The sequence below is a fragment of the Lagopus muta genome, chromosome 6, assembly GCF_023343835.1.
Source record: "Lagopus muta isolate bLagMut1 chromosome 6, bLagMut1 primary, whole genome shotgun sequence".
Taxonomy (NCBI): domain Eukaryota; kingdom Metazoa; phylum Chordata; class Aves; order Galliformes; family Phasianidae; genus Lagopus; species Lagopus muta.
In genome coordinates, this window is record NC_064438.1 from 3,034,449 (window position 1) to 3,056,119 (window position 21,671).

Here is a 21,671-nt window from a genome sequence, read left to right on the forward strand (position 1 = left end):
TCTCAAAGAGATAAGTGTTACTGGTAATTCCTGTTCAACACAGCCCCTTGGTTAGCACCCTGCTCCACTCCCCATGACATAGCACGTGATGTTGGAATGAATGTGTTATTTCAACTGTGAATTTGAATATAAATAGTTAAATTGCTGTAAACATCTATCATCAAATCTTTATTATCCTCTAATTAGCTCTGCAAAGCATTCTCATTCACTCTGTAAGAATTCTCTACACAGGCTCTGAGCACCTGATCTAGCTGTAGCTCTGTTCATTACAGGGCAGTTGGACTAAATGACCTTTAAAGGTCTTTTCCAACTGTAAGAGTTCTGTGACTCTATAAAATTACCCCACATGTTTGCCTGCATGATATAAAACTCAGGCTTAAGGGCACTTAAGACACTAAAGATAGTCACTGTATTAGCAATAAAAGGTATTATTTTCAACCACTGCTAGCACAGTAATTGAAGTGGATGAAAACAGGAAAAAAATAAGTGTTTATGCAATAAAAACTTAATCCTTCTTTAATTTTTATTATTAACTATAACCTTTTAATCCAGTAATCCTCAAAAAGGGGCAGGTCAATTAAAAAACAAAATATTAAAATTTACTTACCCCAGATTGCCATGAAAATAGCAAAGAAGACAGTCCCTCCGTTATCAAACAAATGTGTAACCTGAACAGAAAATAAATACATCAGTAACAAACAATATTGCCACTTTCACTTCAACACCAAAGAAATCCAGAGTACATAAGTGATGGCAGAAATTAAAAGCCAAGCATTCCAGGAGGGAGTCCTGCTTGCATGCTTCTATTATCGACGTTTGTTCCATCCTATTTTTGTCTATAATTTGAGCTGTTTTTCTAGCCTATCACTTCAAGCATCGCCAGACTGCTTACATCACTGACAACAAGTAGGAGATGCTCTGTGACCAGACAGGCTAAAAATTCCTCCAGAATTGCCCTTGGATTCTAGGTCATTTTCTATTTTAAGGCTTTCATAATCCCAATTTACTTCAGATGTTTCACTGTTCTTCCTATGAATACTAGTTAATGTCTCTTAATTTCATTCTCTTCTTCTCCCAAGCTATTCCACAATTTCTCTGCAGGCAGAGAAATAAAATTACTTTACATACAGACATCTCAGCAAATTCTCCTTGTTGAAAGGCCAGTACCCCTCAACTCCAAGAAACACGCAATAAATTCTAAGTAATCAACTCTGAAATGTAAATATAAGTCATGTATTTAATTTCCCTTCATAAATGCTCTACTACTGATACTACGATTCCATGATTTATCCCTTATCTCACTCTTTCTTGTAAGCTCTATGGGGCAGAATATGTATCCTGCTGTAAGGTTCAAAGATTACCAATAGAAAGTAAGGCATAATTAGTTTTTGCAAGCCTGTGCATCACCCTAGGAATCTTTCTTGTGCATACATTAGAATTTTTATAACAAAAATCCAGAGCTTCTTATAGGCCAACCATAATAAGAAGTTGTATTTAGGAAGCTGAAATGAATGATATGATGCTCTTTAAATCAAGGTCATGTTGCCAATTGACAGCAATGTAAATTATCCAGGAATAGCGGACCTACGTTTCTTCTTATGAAAGGTGGTTAAGATGCTGCTGAGCATTAGGAAGGAAAGTACAGCCTTCAAATTCACAATTTGGAGAAAGGGAAAAATAAGAAAAAAAGCACAGAATGTTACAAGATAATGCAGACTAACTTGTAACGAGGCATATGCTAGGATGAGAAACTGAAGAGGAAGAAGCACCACACTCAGTCAGGATTTGGTCAGTCAGCACACCGTCACTATGACTTTACACACTTCAAATCCGCTCCTAATCAACACCCTACCAGTGAGCTCCAGTGCAAGGTGTGATGGGAACAGAACCAGCCAAGAACCAACCATGCATCACGCTGATGACCTCTGCTAATCAAAGAGATCAAGTGGGTAAGGATGACAGCTTGGGCATTCAGCAATTCAGATTACAAGTCAGATATTACATGACTTTCCCTTAAATTATAATCTTTACAGTAATGGAGTATTTTTATACGGACATGGAAAAAAAGAGGGAAGGGATGAAAGAAATGTGCAGGAACAAGAAGGAAAAACGCAGCTTTTGTATTTTGTCTGCCAGCCTGGCAAGAAACTACAGAAAAAGCATTTGAAGTACATGATTTTCCTGCATTACTTTGCTTTCTCTGAAGTACTCCTCTAAAGGGAAACTTGGGAAATGTAAGAAAGGAATGTTTAATGAAAGAAACCCTGACAGCAATTTTAATAAAAAGAAATATGAGCCCAAGTCTTTCATATAAGTGAGGCAGGTCCCAGGACATAAGCAGGCTTGGGGAAGTAAAATTCTTGATAAACTTAATGATAGCATACCTATATACAATGAGTTGCTCCAAAGAACAGAATAAGTAACAAAAGTCTTATTCCAGAACAAGACTGTGTTTCCCTGAAATGTAACAAGAAGAACCTCCCTTGTATACAGGTATTTGGTTGTGTGTGAGGAAGATGTAGAAATAAGTCAAATTCTCTAAACAACAAAACCAGAGGGAAACACAGACAGGCTCCGGTTCAGGTATAGGAAGCAAATAGGAAATGCCATTTTCTTTACCCAGAGTTCAGATCTGATGCCTTATTTTTAAATAAAATATTTCTATTTCTGTTATTAATGGTGCTTCAGAAAGTACAAAGCAATATTTCATTTGAAGTAAGATTGTACTTTCTAGCATTACAGATCACTTTCATTCACTCGTTGCCATGCAGATGCAGTGCTTGGGTTTTTGCTGCTCAACTCAAGCAGCACAGGACAATCAGCAGGATATGAGCCCTTATGGACACCAGCCCTTTCCTAGCAAGAGAGAGATGACTGAAGATGTAAAGAACTTTTCTTTGGAGACAACACAGAGAATGAAGGCATTACATAGTAATATAAAACCTCATGGAACTTCTTTTGCCATTCTAGTAGCCAGATGGTTGTCATATTTTTTCCCAAAGAAAAGCTTCTCTCTGTCCTTTGAAGATCAATCTTTGCACATGAAGCACACGTTACCCATGTATGCAGAACACTGATCAGCCCCAGACAGGGGAGATGCAGAACAGACAGATCCCAATAGGAAAAACTTATTTGTCTTCTGTGTTTCCATCTGAGGTTGGCTAGTCAGTGGAGCTAAAGCATTGGCAGAAAAAGCTGGGAGCCTATATTACTTTCCACAAGGTTTGCAGACCCCAAAATGTGACATTAAAAAGCATGACTCGTGGGCCAGATGCAATATAAACATAATTGAAAGACAAAATCTGCTTTTTATTAACTGAGGTCGTTAAAATAACAATATGCCCCAATAGCAATGTGTATTAATTTCCTGTCAAACTGCAGTAACTTGCTGCATAAGTTGCTTAAGTTGCTTGTCATCTAATAAGAGGTTTCTGGGATGGGTTGTAAGTTTTGCATAATATCATTTCAATTCAGAAAGCTTTTATCTTCAGTGCACATTTTAAAAACTTATGAAAGTAGTTCAAGTTAGGAAAAAAGTTCTATTTTGCCATAAAGTTATAGCAGTATGTAAAAACCAAGCACAGTTTAGCCTTAAATATAACATTTATAGCAGCATTGATTGCTGTTGTTCAAATACAACTTTTTCATTTTTCAATGTGGCATCACAAAAATAAAAAGCCAAATTTTTACAAATACTGATCATTTAATTCATGTCAAACGTTTATCAAATGCTCCTTCACATGAAGTTTCTAAGTTCAGAGTTCTACTTCAAGTCCTGTTGAAATCAGGTTTCGAAATCCAATGAGGAGTTGATTCTCTTTTACACTGCTTAGTGTTCTCGTGATGTCATGGATCCAGAGACAATCACAGCTCTATAACTAAAATAAATCCTGACTTCTGAGCAAAGCTTGTCTTATGGGCTAAAGAAATTGGAGAAAAATGCCAAGGCTGCTCTTCCAGCCATGAACATAGCAAACATCAAAGCATATTGCTCACCTGAAAGCACTGCACGTATACAGAAGTACTTGTGATCAGCTAACTTTGAAGGATGGCTTCTACTAGCAAAATATTTAGTTGTGCTAATTCTTTGCATTAGTTTGACAAAGTATAGTACATCATAGACAAGATAATCCTGTGAAATGCTCGAGAAGTCCTTTTGAAGAGCAGAAATATAGTTACCAAGCAAGCAAAGAACAACAAAATATAGAGAAAAGTAGGAATAAACTCCCAAGATTATCATTTTTTTTTTAATTCAGGGGAATTTATCAATTGATAGAAATAATGATGTAGGAAGAAAATATTCTCAGAAAGTAAAGCAAATTTTAGAATCACCTCTGCACCTCCCAGATTATTCCATTCTTAGAAGCACAGAATACAGAGGCTGAAAACTCATAGATAAATGACACAATCTGAAATCTTTGCTGCAACAAGGGCTGCCACTGCAGAATGAATGTGGGCCTTTAGACAAAAACATTCATGATAGCAGTAAACTAATAATTACCTTGGCATATATGCAGCTTTCATTGAGCTTTTGTAGTGTGCAATTGCGTTCACACATAGGGCACATGATGGTTTCATTTGCCTCGCAGATCTCTTTGCTTTAGTGTAAGATAGGAAAATAAAGGTTATTAAAAGGCTTTCAGCATCCTTGAGATTTTCTGAAGCTACATCATTTGTGGTCTCTGTTAGTTAACACAGCCTAACCACAAAGCTGACTCAAAATAAATAAAAAGGCATTCTGGCCTTTATCTCAGGCCAGAAACGTTAGAACTGTGGGCCCTATCATTGACATAACATCTTTGGGCATCATGCTAAACTACTTGCTCTTCTAAAGATCCCGTTCTCTCCCAGAGAACTACAACAAACTGAAGAACAAAACATTGTTTCCTAGCTGTCAATCAAATTACTGCATGTATGATATGAAATAGAAGACACAAAACATGAGAAGATGGACATCACTGATTTCAGTCAACTTATCCAAGCTGACATCAACTTCAGGTCAGTCCCATAGTATGGCTGTGCACACACTTCAATCACTGGGTCACAGCATAAAAACCCACTAAGAGGGAAATCTGGCATTAGCAATTCAAATCTTTGCATTTTTATTATGTATGGGAGAACCTATGTTTAGGGATAACAACAAAACAGTATCCTCATTCGGGGGTAAAATATCTAAAAACTGCATTCTACTGCTTAGAGGTTCTAAGATTTGGGGATATTAAGTCATTGGCTTCATTAGGACTACTCATATATTCATATTCAGAAGTATTATGTAATTAAGTGCCTTGACAAAGGCAAAGCAAAATGAAGAAAAGTACAAAAATGAATTTTAGGGCGAATTTTATCTGTGGTGAGTAAACAGAGAACCTTAACAATCACCATCAGCAACGCTGACAAGCCTGAAATGATCCTATGTCATACTAAGAAAGTAATGGTATAAAGCAAATAGCAGGAAATTACTGATTTAATTAACATTGTGCTTTCATTACTTCTCATAAAACCTGAATTTACACTTCTAATAGTATATGGAGGATTATGTTTATTTCCAAATGAGTACATAACCACTAATTCACGAAAGCCTTACACCATAATGTGGACTTAAGAAATTGTTGCAAGCAGCCCTGAAAGCTAGAATGAGCACAGCTATCATTTCAGAGCAGCAGAGCAGTACATAACTTTTAGTGTGCCTCGTAACAGGATTTTCTTGATTGCCTTTCCATTTGCACACATGCAAGCAAAGGAAATAATTTTTCAACAGTAGGATATAATGGCTTGACAGTGATGCAGTTTGTCGTCAAACATAAGGCCAAATGCAAGTGTACTTTGAATTCAACATTACAAATGCTGGGTGCTTTGCACCCTAAACCTTGAGTTACAGTCTTGGTTTGTTTTGCATAACGTGGATTTCACCAAATTGAGTTGCCAGGGATAGCCATGCTGTGTTGATATCTGGCAAAATTATAACAGTGATAATTAAAGATCTCTATAAAGGCGCCCAAAGCAACCTTTAAAGCCATCAGATTTAGTTTACATAAAGATGTGCAATGCACGTGCCACAAAACTAGCTTAAAAGAAAGAACTCAAATGAAAAGACTTGTAAAGGTCTATTAAACCCTTCTCACAACAACCACGCTTTTCCCAGTTCAGCTCAGGAAGTGTAAATGGATCAAAATGTATTTAAAAGTGTGTGAAACCAGACATACATACTCACTTTCTGCTTTTTTCTTCCTTCATATCTGAGCCTTTAAAATGTAACCCAAATACTCCAAATATTCTGGAAACAACTGTGGAGTTTTTTGTTTTTAAACTCAGAATTTCTCACTTGGTTGCATTCATTTAGCAGCTGAGCTCTGGAAGTATTGATAGACACAACAGCCAAAGCACCCTGGGAGACCACACTGCCAAATCCTGGCAGCAACATTTTACCAAGCCTGACTGCAATCTCATACAAGAAAAAGAACATCTTCCATTCCACATCACTTTCAATAAAACTGCATTGCCATGGAGAAAAATATGTTTCAAAACACGGGGCAAACATGCACACTTGCTTACAACAGTATAGCACAGTTCCTGATACTGCAGTGTATTGGGGGATTTGTCTTCTCATTTTATTGTTTCACCTTTCTTCATGCTCAATCACCGTGTGATTCAATCCGATTTGAAAGCTAATGTACTTATTCTTTCAGCAGAGGAATAGCAGACTGCCCAGAGAGGCTGTGATGCCCCGTCCATCCCTGGAGGTGTTCAAGGCCACGTTGGATGGGGCCCTGGGCAGCCTGGTCTAGCATTAAATGTGGAGGCTGGTGGCCCTGCATGTGGCAGGGGGTTGGAGATTCATGATCCTTGAGGTCCCTTCCAACCCTGGCCATTCTGTGATTCTGTGATTCTTCTTCTGCCTGCAGCCACTAGAGGGAGGTTAACCATAGCTACCTTCAAGCCAGCTTCATAATCCTGAGAGGTGAATGGGAATTACTGAGAAAAGCATGCTTCTTCAAAAATAATTGCATCACTTGCAAGCTCAAGTTTTGCAGACAGATGAAAACCATTATTTTTCCCCATATAATTCATAATACTGTAAATCAGCACTTCCTAGTATCTACTGATTGATAATTACAAACATTGATAGGATGAATGCTCAGTTCCACGTGAAAAAATAATACTGGATCTGGGGTAATGTGGCTGTGAGGACACTGCCATGATACCTTGGCACTGAGCCTAAATTCCTAATTGCAACTGTGTTTGCTATACCTAGATTTGGTCTTACTAATCTGTTTGCAGCAATGCACAGAGATGGCACTACTGTGCCACGATAAGTCAAAGTGAATGCACAAATTCACACTCCACAAACCAGCGATGACTTGCCTAGAATGAACACATCCAGATTACAAATGTTTTGGGACTGCACAGAACACCAGGCTTCTGTATTAACTCTATTGGTATTTTGAACTTGACACTAGTTAGTGTTAGCTATATCAATATATAACTGCACCCTCCCCTTAAACCTATACAACACATGACCTAAATTTCAGACTTTTGCTTTTAGAAAAGAGTCCAGAGCCCCGGTGGGTCTTAGCTTTCTGTGTAGCCCAACATTACACTGAAGCACCTCAGCGTGGAACATGAAACAACCAACCTCCACAAACCTGCATGTTTCATGTGCAGCTGCTCAACATTAGCCAAGGGAAAAAAACCGGACTGGAAAATCTGAAGGCTGGCCTACCTCTGCCTATCTGAGAATCATACCCTAAAAGTCCTGTATGCAAAACAACTGTTCCTCCTATTAATGTGCTAAACTGGAGACATGTATTCAAGGGAGAAGCAGCACACAACACCCGCACAAGCATATCACAGCTCTAAGTTTGGTATACAATTAATTTGTTTAAATTCTGACAAATCCTGTTGTGTTTTTGTTATTGTTTTTCTCTTGGCGAGTATCAATGTTACAACTTCTCTTCTAGTGCCTGGAGTATCACATCCTGAGAACAGATAACGACAAGTTCCCGCTTGCTTTAAATGTGCCATTGAAAAGGTGAAGAATGTAAGTCTCCCAGTTCAATACTTCCAATACTTGTGCTCAAGAACAGGATGATCCTCTATTTGCTTTTCACATTTGGCGCATTTCACACACATTTATTGTTCAAAACAACCCTAATGCAGAGAAAGATAGCATCATTTCCTGCCCAGTATGCTTATTGCATTTTATTACATTTATAATAAATGTATATTTATTATACAGTCTGAAGTTGTAAAGTCTCTCTGGAGTTTGGTGTAAAATAGAAAAGCCTTAATTACAGCACTGAGGAACATAATAACTCACTGTGTAAGAGAAAACAAAGACAATTCCACATAGAGCTGTCAAATACTCCTCCAAATCCAGGAAACATCACCTATGAAATCAGATTCCACTGTGCACACTGCCTGAGCATCCAAACTGGTTGGAGCCGCAGCTATAATTGTATGATCATTAATAACTTCACTATGGAAAATAACCTGTAATAAGGTCACTTCCTCTTGAAACAGTTCCTAAAAATACAGTTAGCACTCCAGTGTAACAGTCTTGTCATTATTTCTAAACTGACGTAAGCCACTCTCAGAGCAAAATCACAACCGTGGGGAACATGGAAATGAGGAGCCTTTCACATGGTTGTAACGCCCTCAGATGGCTGCAGCTTACATCCACAAATTTGACACCACTAACAGTTGGAAGGGAAAAAAAAATACACATAAGTTGAAATTTACAACTGTACTAACCTACAGCCAAAGGCAAAATGGAAGTAAAACTAAAGAATGTGTCACTATTTTTCACCCATTAGCTTTGACTGGAATGATAACCATAGCAGTACTTGTGACATTAGAATCAGCACTTCTTTCATTTCTTGCAGGAATGGAAATCATTGCAGATGCAATGGTAAGAGTGCTTGCTGTAAACACTCTGCATTCACCTTGATGCAAAACAGATATACAAAGTGGATACACTTGATTGAATAACCCAGCGTTCTATTTGGTTATTATTATGATTACAATATCTGAAAAGCATTTACAAGTAAAATGACCTAACTTGTGCCAGGTTGTTCTTTATTTTCAACAGGCTATTTTATGTTTTCAAATGGGATTTTACCTTACTTGGCTGGAATCCATCGTAAACAGACCATAAAGGAAAACAAAGAGTCCAACCAGGGCAGCAGGAATCAGCATTCCAGTATACCATCCCAACCAGGCAAAATACAGTCCAATTTTTTCACCAAAATATCGCCTACATGAAAAGGAAATGTATATATTTTCTCAAATCAAAACTTGCAGTAACCACTGTCTTCACAGTTAGTACAGCAACGCTGACAAGCAATCACCATTACAAGCTTATAGTAAATACTGCTGTCAGTTTACAAAAATGTTTTATTTTAGGCTAGCACAAAATTCTGGTCACACTAATTGTAGACTTATTAGAACATGTATTTTATAAGGATGCATTTGAAGTATTCTGCAATTTTCAGTTCCTCCCAGTGACTAAATAGAGGCACCCATTTCAACATTGTTAAATGGAGGAGAGTTTATTCACACACAACATACAGACTTACAGACACACAGCTTCCAGAAAGCAACAGTACAGGTTTGCATTACTTAAGTATTCTATTATAAAAATCACTTATGATGAGCAGTCACATAATATGTCATATTTCAAATTATTAACAGAGACTGAAAAGACAAGCTGAAGATTCAGCTTTAAATCTTAAAAGCTTGGATATCAGTTGCTGTAAGAGATGAAGTAGCAGTGAACAGAAAATGAGAAGTCAGCACATGCTTAGTTCCACAGCCTTCAGTGCAGCAATTCTCTGTGTAATGACTATTTATGACTGTTGGATCAGGAGTGAAAACTATCAGAAAGGAAAAGGGATTTAATTGGAATCCAACGTCTTGTTGAGGAAAAGATGAAATCCAGACAACACTGTTACATCACTCTAATTAAATATATTTCTCTGCTTTACAGTTGGGAATTTATGACATTAAAATACTAATCGCTTGTTGTAATTAATTTTCACCCTGCATCTGTATATATATACTTCTATTCAGTCTTGTCTGAAATTAATGGCCTTGCACATTTCTGACCACTCAAAGGAAGCAATGTAGAGAGTCCAATTCTTACCTGACAGTAATAAATTTTACAGAAGGTGTAAGAAGAATTAACAGTTCAGCAGAATAGATTATGCATCGTTTCCAGGCTCCCTGTATCAACAAGCTGTTTTTAAAAGTACTAATACCTGATTAAATCAAGAGGTTGGTACTTGTACCACATTCCCCACCGTGCCCAACGCTCATATAAGAGGTGTCTGTGATTCTGAGCTCCGTGTGTTTTGATGGGATGTCTGCTTTTGTGGCTTCCCTGTAAAGAAAAAAAACAACCCACAATGAAATGAAAACGTGTTACTGGACATTACGGGAAATGAATTCATTCCTTCTATACCGGAATCTCATTTTAAATGAAGATTTTACTACTTTTAATGAATAGATGTCAATTTGTTAGGGACAACTCCTGGAAATGTCACCTGCTAGTATGTAAACTCGCAAGAGAGACAGTTACATACCCTTCTCAAACAGCCAGCTTCTGCAAGAAGTAATGACAACATCACTACTATAAGGCTATCAAGAACTACTCAGCTCTATGCTACTCCAAGAACAGTATTTCAATTTCATTATTCTATGCTTATTCGTATGCTTTTACTCATTTCAACTTTTCAAAAACTCTCATGAAATACATTATGGCATCTGTTTTATCCCTCCCTAAAAAATTTTGGTAGGTCAGCTAGATCCTTCTGTCCCAGATATTTCCAGTGATATTATTTAACTCCTATTAAAAAGTATAGGAAACTGTAGGAAAGGCTGAGAAGGTAGAAACAATAGAACTGGCATTATTTTGAACCTCCCCCAGAATTTACTTTCATTGAGCAGTACAGACTTACGGAAAATAAATGTTTCATCAAACAACTCACAGGTAAATCACACTGTGGGAGGAAAGCAGAGACACTCTTGAACCTGATTGACTCAAGTACTTTTAGCCATTTTGAGTTTTTTATAATTTGTTTGATAACTTGACAATTGCTCAGAATTGAAATAGCACTATTTGTTGGAATCTGCTATCTGGTTTAAGAATGACTTAAAAACAGTGTTTTGCAATCAAATCAGCAAAGCATAGAAAAATGCCAGCACAGAATGGTTTTAGCAACATCTAGAAATCCCTAAGGACAGAACATCAGCTTATTTTCACAGTCATCTGAAAGAATGAGTGCAATGCATAAAGCATTATCCACTCCTCTACATTTCAAGTATTTTTTTCTGCTTCTTTTTGCACTGTTTATCCATAGCAAGTCCCATAGTGTTCCCATTGGGAACGAATTTTCACTCATGTTTATTTCTGTGATTAAAAAAAAAAAAGAAAAAAGTGAAGTGTTTAACTGCTATCCCTAGGACCAGTAAAACTGCAATTAAGGTAAGAGTGGCTTAAAAATCTGACTTCATTAAGCTGAAATGCGCTGTCCCTGGAGGTGTTCAAGGCCACGTTGGATGGGGCCCTGGGCAGCCTGGTCTAGAATTAAATGGGGAGGTTGGTGGCCCTGCATGTGGCAGGGGTGCTGGAGATTCATGATCCTTGAGGTGCCTTCCAACCCTGGCCATTCTGCGATTCTGTGATTCTGAAATTGTTGCTTGTGTACACATTTCTGTGTTATGTCACAAAATGGATATGAGAGCATGGATTTGTTAGCAACAGAAAGCTACACAGCTTTTTCTGGCAGTGTGACTGACCTTTCCCTACAGTAATGCCCTACTGAAGTGTTAACTCAATTATTTCCCTAAAATACTCCTTCACTGTATTTCCTGTATTATTAATGCAACATAAAAAATCACCCTCAGCAATTTCTAAACCATAAACTGGTCCTTTGAAACACAAGATAAAGTCACAGCATTCAGACCAATTAACCACAGTGCTCACAGCTGCAATTACCATGCTACTGGTAGGCATTTATGATGACCAAAGATGTATGGGTTGCTTCTTTCCTTTCAAAACATAAAGAAAGTTTTTCATTCATTTCACACCTCTGCAGACTTCAGTAGACTCTAATCTACTGAAGAAGATACTGTCAAGCACAAATTATCCAGGACTATGCAAAAAGGTCTAAAAAGAAAATAAATAGCCAGTTTCCCTAAGTTTGATTTACTGCACAATCCATTAGGAAAAAAAAAGAGTGTTTTTGAACGGTGGCAGCTAAAGAAAAAAACCTCATGAAGCCAATGTTAATTTAAGAGCTGTTAATAACTCAGCATTACGTAGTGAAATAGAAAAACTTGCAAGACAAAATTATAAACCATGAAGTATCTCAAAGTAGTGCAAGTTTTAATCAAAATGTAAATACAAATGCAAAATTAATGAGGTTACCTCATGTGGTGGAAATGCTGCCTCATATGTTCCATTGTTTAGTAATCTATTAATACCTAAAAAGAAAGAAATGCAGTAGTTTCAATGACATTTTTTCAATACAGAGTTAGCTTTAAACAATGAGAATCTTCATGTTACAAAAGGAGAATCCAAATTCCTATTAGGTATTCAGGATGCTGCTGAATATGAAAATCATCAGCAGACCCACCAGGGTCTTTTGATCCCTCAAGCTCTCTGGTTGTGTTAAACGACAGCATTCTGAAGGTCAGCGGCTGCAGCTTTTCTCTCACAGTTGGGTGCCTGTGCCAGATCAAGTGTGAGAAGGTGGTCACACTCTTGTACTAATCAGAGCACAGGATACAGATTTTATGGGTGATCAGATGATCTGGCGTGAACACACAGATGATCACACAGTGAGAGGCATGGAGAGAATATCCTGTCACTTTTAAATATGAACCAGCTGAAGGAGTTTTTGTCAGATCAGATCTGGATGGATCTGAATGACTGGATGAATGGATCTGGATCCATTCCTAGAGTCCTTCTAAAACCATATTTATTCTACCATCAAAGTTCATTATAAAAAATAAGGAATAAAGAACCTTAATAATAACTGTTAAAAGACTCAGTAGCCTGTGAGGACATACTTGTGTAGCCAACTTGATCTAAGAAGTAAATTCTCATGACAGATTTCTGATCTATCCATTTATAGAAATTACACTAATTACAAGATGAAACTTGTCACCATCACCTTCAGTAGCATTTGACTTCATCCCTCAGTTTCTATGATTTTCTTACCTCTGCTTTTCTCCCAGAAACTCAAGCAACAACATTTTGTAATTGCTATCATCTTTGTAAGTATGCATCTATGTTAAATTCTTACTGCCTACAGACAAACAGAAGGTCATATATATATATTGCTCTTAATAGAAAATGAATAACTGGACTTTCTGAAATACAGAATGTATATGATAAGATAATAAGAGTGTTGGCAAAAACTGGATTTAGTCTTTAAGTCAATTGTCTCTGAACTGCATGGAGACATCAGATAATTGAAGAGTAGTTCTGATCAATTCTGCTGGTCTGAGACTGCTGGGTCATAGCAGTTCTATGGCCAGTCCTAGAAGACTCATGTCAGTTCTCTGAGGTCTAAGTTATCTCTCTTATGGCTCTTGATCACATGAAGCTATTATAACCTCTCCAATTTAAGAAACGAGTATTAAGGTGGAAGCAATTCCTAATATTCACTGAGTTATTTCATGGAACAATTGCATGCAACATACATTCAAGTGTATTACTGGTTGAACAAAGGCTTCAAGGGATGGCAAAATTAAATTTTACTTCGCTAAATAGTTTCTCAAGCAAGCAGAAATATAAGATTTTCATATCTTCAGGCTAGGAAAAAAATATAGCATTCTCACCCATTTTGGATTTTCCATCCTCATACTTGGTTCTCTGTAGCATGTGATGCACAATTCTACTTCTTGTGGAGTTGCTGAAGAAGCTGTCTTTGTTGTTTATGGTAAAGCTATTGAAATAACGGATGTCTTTTAACACTCAAAGCAATACATAGGTGCTGAATCGTAGCTGCTCAATATGTTTTTTCTTACAGCGATTTATTGTAGCTTTACAGTTGTTGGTTACAGAATTGGACATTCTTAAAGCACCTTCTCAGGCTCCAAAAAATTGTCATTAGCACAGATTGTTGAGAAAACAGAAAATATCGTTTTTTCCAAACTGTCCTAACAATGACAAAAAATACTCTTCAGAAGTAGTGATCGTTCTGAAATTCATGACATAACTGAGAGATCTGAGTACAAAACTACTACTACTGCCATTCAGGGAGAAATAATGATCGTCTCCGAGCACCGGATGCTTGAGGAGCAGCTCCACAACTTCCTCCCCTCAGAGAATCCTAAGATAGAGCCAAATATCACAAATAGCCATTCCCAGATGGCTGAGGGTTCTGAATGCCAGAAATGTGACATGTGGGAGCTTTTCCCTTCTCAGCTGTGCCAAAGGTGACACTATTGCAGTTCATCACGTCAGCTGAGCATGTTGAAAAACTGCACCATGAACGAGCAACTGACCCGCTGCAATATAATTAATTAGTAAAAAAAACCTGAGATAATAATGCAATTATTCTGCCTTTCTAGGGTGAAGTCAGTCTGCCTGCACATAGCTTCTTTACTGAGAAGAAAAAAACCTATTCACCCTAACTTACATTTTTACTTCATATGAACTTCCCTCTCCTAAATAAGTATCACAAAATAATTTTAAAATAAACAGCTAGAATTTCAACACTTCTACTCTTTTGTTGCTTAAAAAATTTATAACACAGTTAAACTAGATCAAATGAGCACGTTGATGGTGATCACATACAGTTTTTCTTCGGAGTATATATATTTATCCTCTCACAGACAACAGCATTTCTAAAATGCACAGCTGACAGCAAAAACCCTGACAATGTACTTAGCCCATTTCCAGGTGTTGCCAGTTTCAACAGCTTTCTCAGGTTTTGCCTAAGTAAAACATTTAATCAAGGTAAGCAAATTTGAGCAAGTATTTGCATTTTGTAATGTAATGGAAAATAAAACAAACTTCTAAACCAAAAAAAAAGTGGCGGTCATTTTTTAGTCAACCTTTTGCCTGTAGTACGAGCTGTAACCAAATAACAAATAGCAACACCCAATAACAAGTAACAGAGAGCAGATTTTTTGCTTTAAGAGTAAATTTCATAGAAAATATCAGACATGCTACTGGGTATTTGCCAGTGACCATCTGTTAATGGCTGCCTCTATGGGACTTGCTGAGGAGAGAGAAAATAGAAAACCCTTCTGGTCTGAGGAGCTGTGTTTCCAGTTCCAACACTTACTGGTGTATGCGAGCACGGCTAAAGGGTGCTGTGTAGCAATCTGTTTCCTCAAGATCTGGTAGGGCCTCCTTATCGAGCTTCATTGGATTTCTAGGCAACCAACTTTTCAGCTCTCTCATATTCCTCTGCAAACTGAGAAAATAACAAATGTAAATTTGCACGCTCTTATCCACTGGCTAATTCTATATCCATCATTGAATATTCAGTGACATCATAATAGAAATGCAATGAAAACAGGTAAATTCCTGACTTTACCTCAGGAAACAGTATAGCGATATAACAAATAAAGCAAAAGCTATACTACCTGCAGTTCTCTAAAAATCAGCATTGTAACACAAACAGAACATTTTTTTTATTTGTTTAGATCACATACAGGTAAATAAAAGGCTTTCTTCCACTGGCATTTTGACTAAACAGTATCTCAGGACAGTGTCCATAGATGGAATAATACACTGCAGCATAGTTTATTTCCAAGCAAATGCTGAAATTTATCTTCTTATTTCTCTAATTTTACACAGCTTGTTGGCCTGCATTTTTCTTATATTGGACTGCAATAACTGTGTGTATTTAAAGAGTAGATCTCACTACAGAATGATGTCTTATGACAGCAGAATCAAATGAGAGATACTGGAAAAAAGAAAAAAAAAAAAAAAGGGGGGGGGAATTTTGGTAAATATTTCCCTCATAATATTTTTCAGTGGGATGTGGGCCTCACTTCAGTGCCAACGTGTGCCTGACATATAGGGAGCCACAAGAAGTGTAATGCTAAGTGCATGATTTTTGCTAGAGATACAGAATCCCTGTGTTAAGCAGAAGCAGAGTTCTCCATTTCCTAATTAAAGTGAGCACACAGGAAGTTGTGCTCAGGCAGAGAAGATGCTTTTGTGGAAAAGTGACCCTTATTATCCACAAAAGCAGTGAAAGCTCTACCCTTATCTAACACCATGTCAGAGAGAAAACTAAACCAAGTGTGGCATCATCATTTTAAATTTGCATTTAAAATTCTCAATATCTTCTTGCTACATGTTTACTAAGGTGTTGGTGCACGGTAGGTATTTAATTGTTCTGCACCTGAGGGAAACACTTGATACTAAGCATTATGAGAAACAGAACTCACATGAACTGAGTTCATAAAGCTGAAACAGAAGACAATTCCCACACAGATGCATCCCTTCTCAAACAATATCTTACCGTGCAAGATGATTATCTTAATAGTTTCAATGGAAGCTCTCCAGCACAAAGTTGCACGCAGTATATCTAAGAAGTTTTCATGTGATTGTCTTTTATTTTCCTGTTCTCAACATGCTGATTTTTATTATATATTTTTAAACAGGCAGGTATGAAGATACATCAGGAAGAAGAACAATGCATCTGATATCAGATTCTATACTGTGAAATTATTTTAGACTAGTAAAAAGTAATGTAAAATGATGTAAAAAGCCTTGATCGTTTTTACTCTCCAAAATCTGAAAAAAAAATAATGTATTTGATAATGATTATTTTAAAGAAATCAGCTCTGCCAACATGCTCATATTGCCCCTATCACTGTTGTGATAGGACAAGAGGAAATGGTTTCAACATCCTTTCTGCTCTGAACAGAATTGGAATAAACTAAGTCCAAAAATCCCTGCATATTATGTCTACTCAGCTGATGCCAGTGGAAAGAAGCACTATGGAAGTGAATTTGGTGCCCTGAGAACTAATCTAACATGATGAGGCCATCCACTGAGACTGGGGTTTCAAGGAGTTAAGGCAGCTTGATAAACAGCACCTCCATATTGACATGTTATGTGTATAGAAGTGATCTTCTGTCACTTATTCACTCTTTAACCACGGTGACTTAAAGGAGCAATTATTTCTTCTTATGAAACCACTACTTGGATTTTCTGACCAGAATCCATGGTTATAATGGAATGAGACACCAAAACTGAGCAACTGCTCATTCAGGATGTTTTGACATCAGTCAGTACCCAGCCATTTCTTCTGTGTTTGCCTCTCATATTCTGACAAAAAAAACCAAGAGGTTCTACAAGTCTGGCTTTGGGATGTCTCATAGGGCAGATACAAGGTCAATTTAACATACATGACTGTAAATTTATGCAAATAAATAAATAGGGAGAGAGATATCATGTAGATATCATGCAGAAGAAACACATTGTATTGGTGTTACATTCACCTTCACTGCTTTAAGCATGCTCCAAATTATCTTGTACAGACTTACAGACGTGCAGACATACACATCTACCACACTGCACTGATAGATTCAGAGAAACGCATATATCACAGTAAGGCCTGATTAACAGCATTACCCGTATTCTTAACCACGGAAACTCAGTGGCTTTAGAATTTTACCTTTGATGTACAAAGATTTAAATCTACATTCCCCATCCTACCTCCCGTAAGCCCCACTTAGCTTAGAAATGTTCAGAAATGCTTGAAAAATTACAGAGAAGTTAAACCTGAGAAGATTTAAGATGTAAAAGACAATGACAGCAGCAACAATGAGAATGATGAGATGTGTGTCAGCAATTTTAAAGTTAGCTTTTTTTCCCCCAAATTATTCCTTTCTGCACCCGACTGTACAAAATGTCAGAGAAAATATATTTAAAGAAAAAAGAGCCCCAAATTCCAGCTAAATCACAGGTAAAAAACACTTGTCTCAAATGTAAATTCAAGCTGTCATTAAAATTGTTTACTACTTGGCTCACAGGTACTGTATGACTTCAACAACGTTTAAGACATCTGTCCTTCTAAACAAGGAAGACAAATTTGTTTAATACCTAGGACTCACCAGATGGATTTAAAAAAAATAACTTTGCAGTAAGCTCAGTTAATTTTGCCTTTGCATTACAAAGCACATCACTTTTTCATAATGCACACTAAAATGGAGCAAGCATGTGGATGATTGGAAAGAGGAAAAATGCAGTTGTAAATTTATGTTATAGGTTGTTTCATTTCAACTTGTTTATGTATTTTGTCTTACTTTGATGTTCAGCAGTACATTGCCTATTTTTGCTAACTGATTACTTTGCAAACTGTTACCATGAGACTCTGCAAATTGTTCGTGGAAAATAATGAGAACTCTGCATCATCTAAAGTAACAGCAGGAGAACCAAAATCGAATGTAATTTAAAGATTCATCTCGAAAGCCCAGAACATAAAACTCTTTCAGGAGATTTCTCTTGTAAACATTTTCATACATTTTCCACAGGCAATTAGGATTTACAAGACTTCATGACACCTGACTAAAGCAGGAGGGGGCAGTTACGGTTCCCTGGCTCGCCCAGGCTCCTCCTGCTTCACTCACTTCCCTCCTAACTGCCAGGAGCAACTGGAGGTGAGGTTGGCATCCAAGGCTACGGCTGGATGGCTTTCAGGGAAGAGATCCATTTACAGTAATGACAGAGTCAAAGGTTGAAAGGTTGGACTGTTAGACCAGATGATCTGGGAGGACTTTTCCAATCCTGGTGATACTGTGAGAGCTCAGAGAGTGAAAGGTCTCCTACTGCAGCAAAAACATTACTGTCAGCTATCAAATAAAAATTCAAACCAGCCTTCAAAGCTTGTCATTGATTTAGTCCTGATCAACAGAATGCATATGAGAGATGATACATTTGCACCTCCAAAGAAATAGCTGACGAGAGAATTCAGACTGAAGACGTGCACTCAAAAGTAGCTTACATGCTAAAGAAACATCTCTCTGTAGGAGAAGACGTAACTGTAGAGCTGGATTCAGTATCAAATCTTTGCTGCCAGGAAAAGGGTCACTTTTTTTCCTGGCATAAGCGCATCTGCATTTCTAAAATGAGATCTGGCAAAACTTTAAAGTACTGCATCTTGTTACAGAATATTTTAACACTTGGAGCTAACGTATTTTGAGTTTTCAGTGAAATAATCTGATGTATCCAAGTTTCCTGGATAAATTTACAACTGCAAATGGATTTTATTTAGCTGGGTGACTATTTGGAATATTAGAAGCTACACATCACCCACCAACCTGCCCATGGTTTTGCTCCTCCAGTCAGTGTAATAACATTTTTTCCTGAAAGAACAGCAAAAATCAGCTGAAAATAATCAAGCAAAAGACAGTTGAAAAGGACACATACATTAGGAAAAGAACACCAGACAATACAAAACATGCATTTTCATAGACAGAAAGATGAAAAACAGTTTAAAATTAAACTGAAACAGAGTATTTTCAAGACTGAAATTTGCTCCTCAGAGAAACTTACATTTCAGCTACGTATTGTAGCTAATAATATCTGATCAGGGATTCATTCATAAGACACCATTAGACAGTGTTCAAATGCTGTTGTGTTTGTATTCATTTCACACCATCTTACATATGTAGTACTTAAAACGTGCCTAAATCCTTTCATCTTGTACATGGTTCATTTATTTAGGAGGAATGAAAGCAAGTTTATGTAGACACATTAACATGAAGGCTTAACATTATTTTCAGTTGATATTCTCCCTCATCCTTCATTCTAACCCACATAAAAATGGCATTCCCACTCTGGAGATGTACATAAATCTCCATCAGATGATAAATTCAACCAGAACCAACAGAGGTAACAAGATTTGCAACTGCCCATCTGTACAGTATTTGAGATTCATTAAGATACACCAAAATAACAAATTCATCTGTCCAGCAATCTGTAGGCTGCTGACACTTGGTACAGCTAGGTAGAGTTGTAAGTGAAACCAAAAAGAATTATTACAGCATCTGTAGACATCAGATTTATTGATTCATTTTTCAAAGCTTCCAAAGTTCCACTTAAATCACTCTTAGCTGTTCTGCACAAATGGAGCCCAGTTAGAACCAGAAACAACTTCACAATACACAAGGATAACTTATGTTTCACAAGAAATACTTGTGAACACTGATAAAACGAGCATTTGTGCGTTTAGAACCATCTCAGTTTTGTTTCTCCTGACTCATAGTTCACAAAAATACCTTTAAAAAAAATAATAACAATAATAATTAGGTCATGATTTAAATATTGTCCTAACAGAAATTAGTTTTGAAAGCATTTACATTTATTATATTTGAAGGTAACTGATTCCCGCAGCGTTTTGAAATGCTAGAAAAAAATTCCATCTCATATTGCTTACATTATGCATATTATGAATCTGCCAACATATTTAGGCATCATGCCATGCTAAAATTGGGTTCTAGGATGCTGGTTAGTCCTTCGGTTGTGCAAAAAATTGTTACTTCTCAGGAAAAGAAATTTTTATTAACATATTTAATAACTCTGTAGATTGTGTTTACATTCCTGCATTCAGCAGAATAAACCCAAGAAGTCTGAGTCCAATTCAGGAGACTTATTCTTCATGTATTATTCATTTATGATACTGATACTTGGCGTTGTAAGGACCATAACCAAAAGCCAAAGTTTTGCAGTGCTGCACAGGATGATGCATTCCCTGCATTGAAACACTGCCAGGAAGGTTAAGTTCTTTTCTTCAGTTATGTATCCAAAACAGACAGAAGCTGCTGATTATTCTGATAAAGTCAAATAACCTGTTCTTAGGACTAGTTCATTGCAATTATGGTATGATTTGAGCTTCCCTTGCCCACTGAATGAGGATAATAGCTCAGGAAACAATAGGTGCCATTGAGTTTAGAAAAGTTGAACTTAAATAAGCAAGCTCAAGACTTAAAACAAAATAAGGACAGTGCTTTTGGCAGAACATGAAGCTAAATTCTACAGTGTGTGACTGCAGGCTGTTGTTATGGAAGTGCACGTGGCTACTTTTTCATCCATGTAAAGGCTAGCAGAGGTTAATAAAAACAAAGGTGAACACAAATTCTGTCTTGGCATGTCAGTAAACCACAGACTTCTGGAAATACAGAAGGTATCATGGAATGCTGCTCTGCTCTTGTACTGAACAGACCAGACTGGCTGCTTGCAAAGCAAGATGGACCTCTGCTCTAATCTGAATCTACTTTGCATTCACTATTGTGTTCAATTTTAATTTAAAAAGTGCAATTAAAGGACTAGCTTATTTGAAATATTCGCACAAGGTCTAGCTTGCGATCTCACTTTAATTCTTTTTTAAATCCTCTAGAAGAGAAAAAGGAATGGTGACCAAGTGCATACTACTCACAGAGCTGGAGGTGAGCAGTAGGCTTCTTTCTGACCAGTAGCATTTGACTCAAAAGCAAACTAGGAAGGTGAAGCACTGAATACAAACACAACTATGAGCAGCTTACAAACAAAGCAGTCTTCTGAAAGTTGACTGTTTTGGGTTTTTTTTTTATTGAAGACCCCTACAGATCTATGAAGTTGCTAAAATGACAAAGAATTCAAATCGCTGTTAAGACCCAACTTTTGTGATGTCAAGTATTGAAAGCAAGAAAGAAGT

General features: G+C 37.1%; 1 protein-coding gene across 6 annotated transcripts in view; it reads right to left on the reverse strand.

Annotated features, from left to right (window-relative positions):
• Window positions 1-21,671, reverse strand: part of ANO3 (anoctamin 3) — a 200,988-nt gene that overhangs the window by 30,503 nt on the left and 148,814 nt on the right. For 5 of the 6 annotated variants that reach the window (XM_048948251.1, XM_048948256.1, XM_048948253.1 and 2 more), the window contains 8 exons: window positions 19,297-19,341; window positions 15,300-15,431; window positions 13,846-13,952; window positions 12,428-12,483; window positions 10,257-10,378; window positions 9,119-9,253; window positions 4,502-4,598; window positions 608-668 (listed from right to left, as the gene is read on the reverse strand). In XM_048948251.1, coding sequence (XP_048804208.1) covers window positions 608-668; window positions 4,502-4,598; window positions 9,119-9,253; window positions 10,257-10,378; window positions 12,428-12,483; window positions 13,846-13,952; window positions 15,300-15,431; window positions 19,297-19,341 — 755 coding nt within the window. The remainder of the gene's footprint in view (window positions 1-607; window positions 669-4,501; window positions 4,599-9,118; window positions 9,254-10,256; window positions 10,379-12,427; window positions 12,484-13,845; window positions 13,953-15,299; window positions 15,432-19,296; window positions 19,342-21,671) is intronic. The other variant, XM_048948252.1, reaches the window with a different exon arrangement.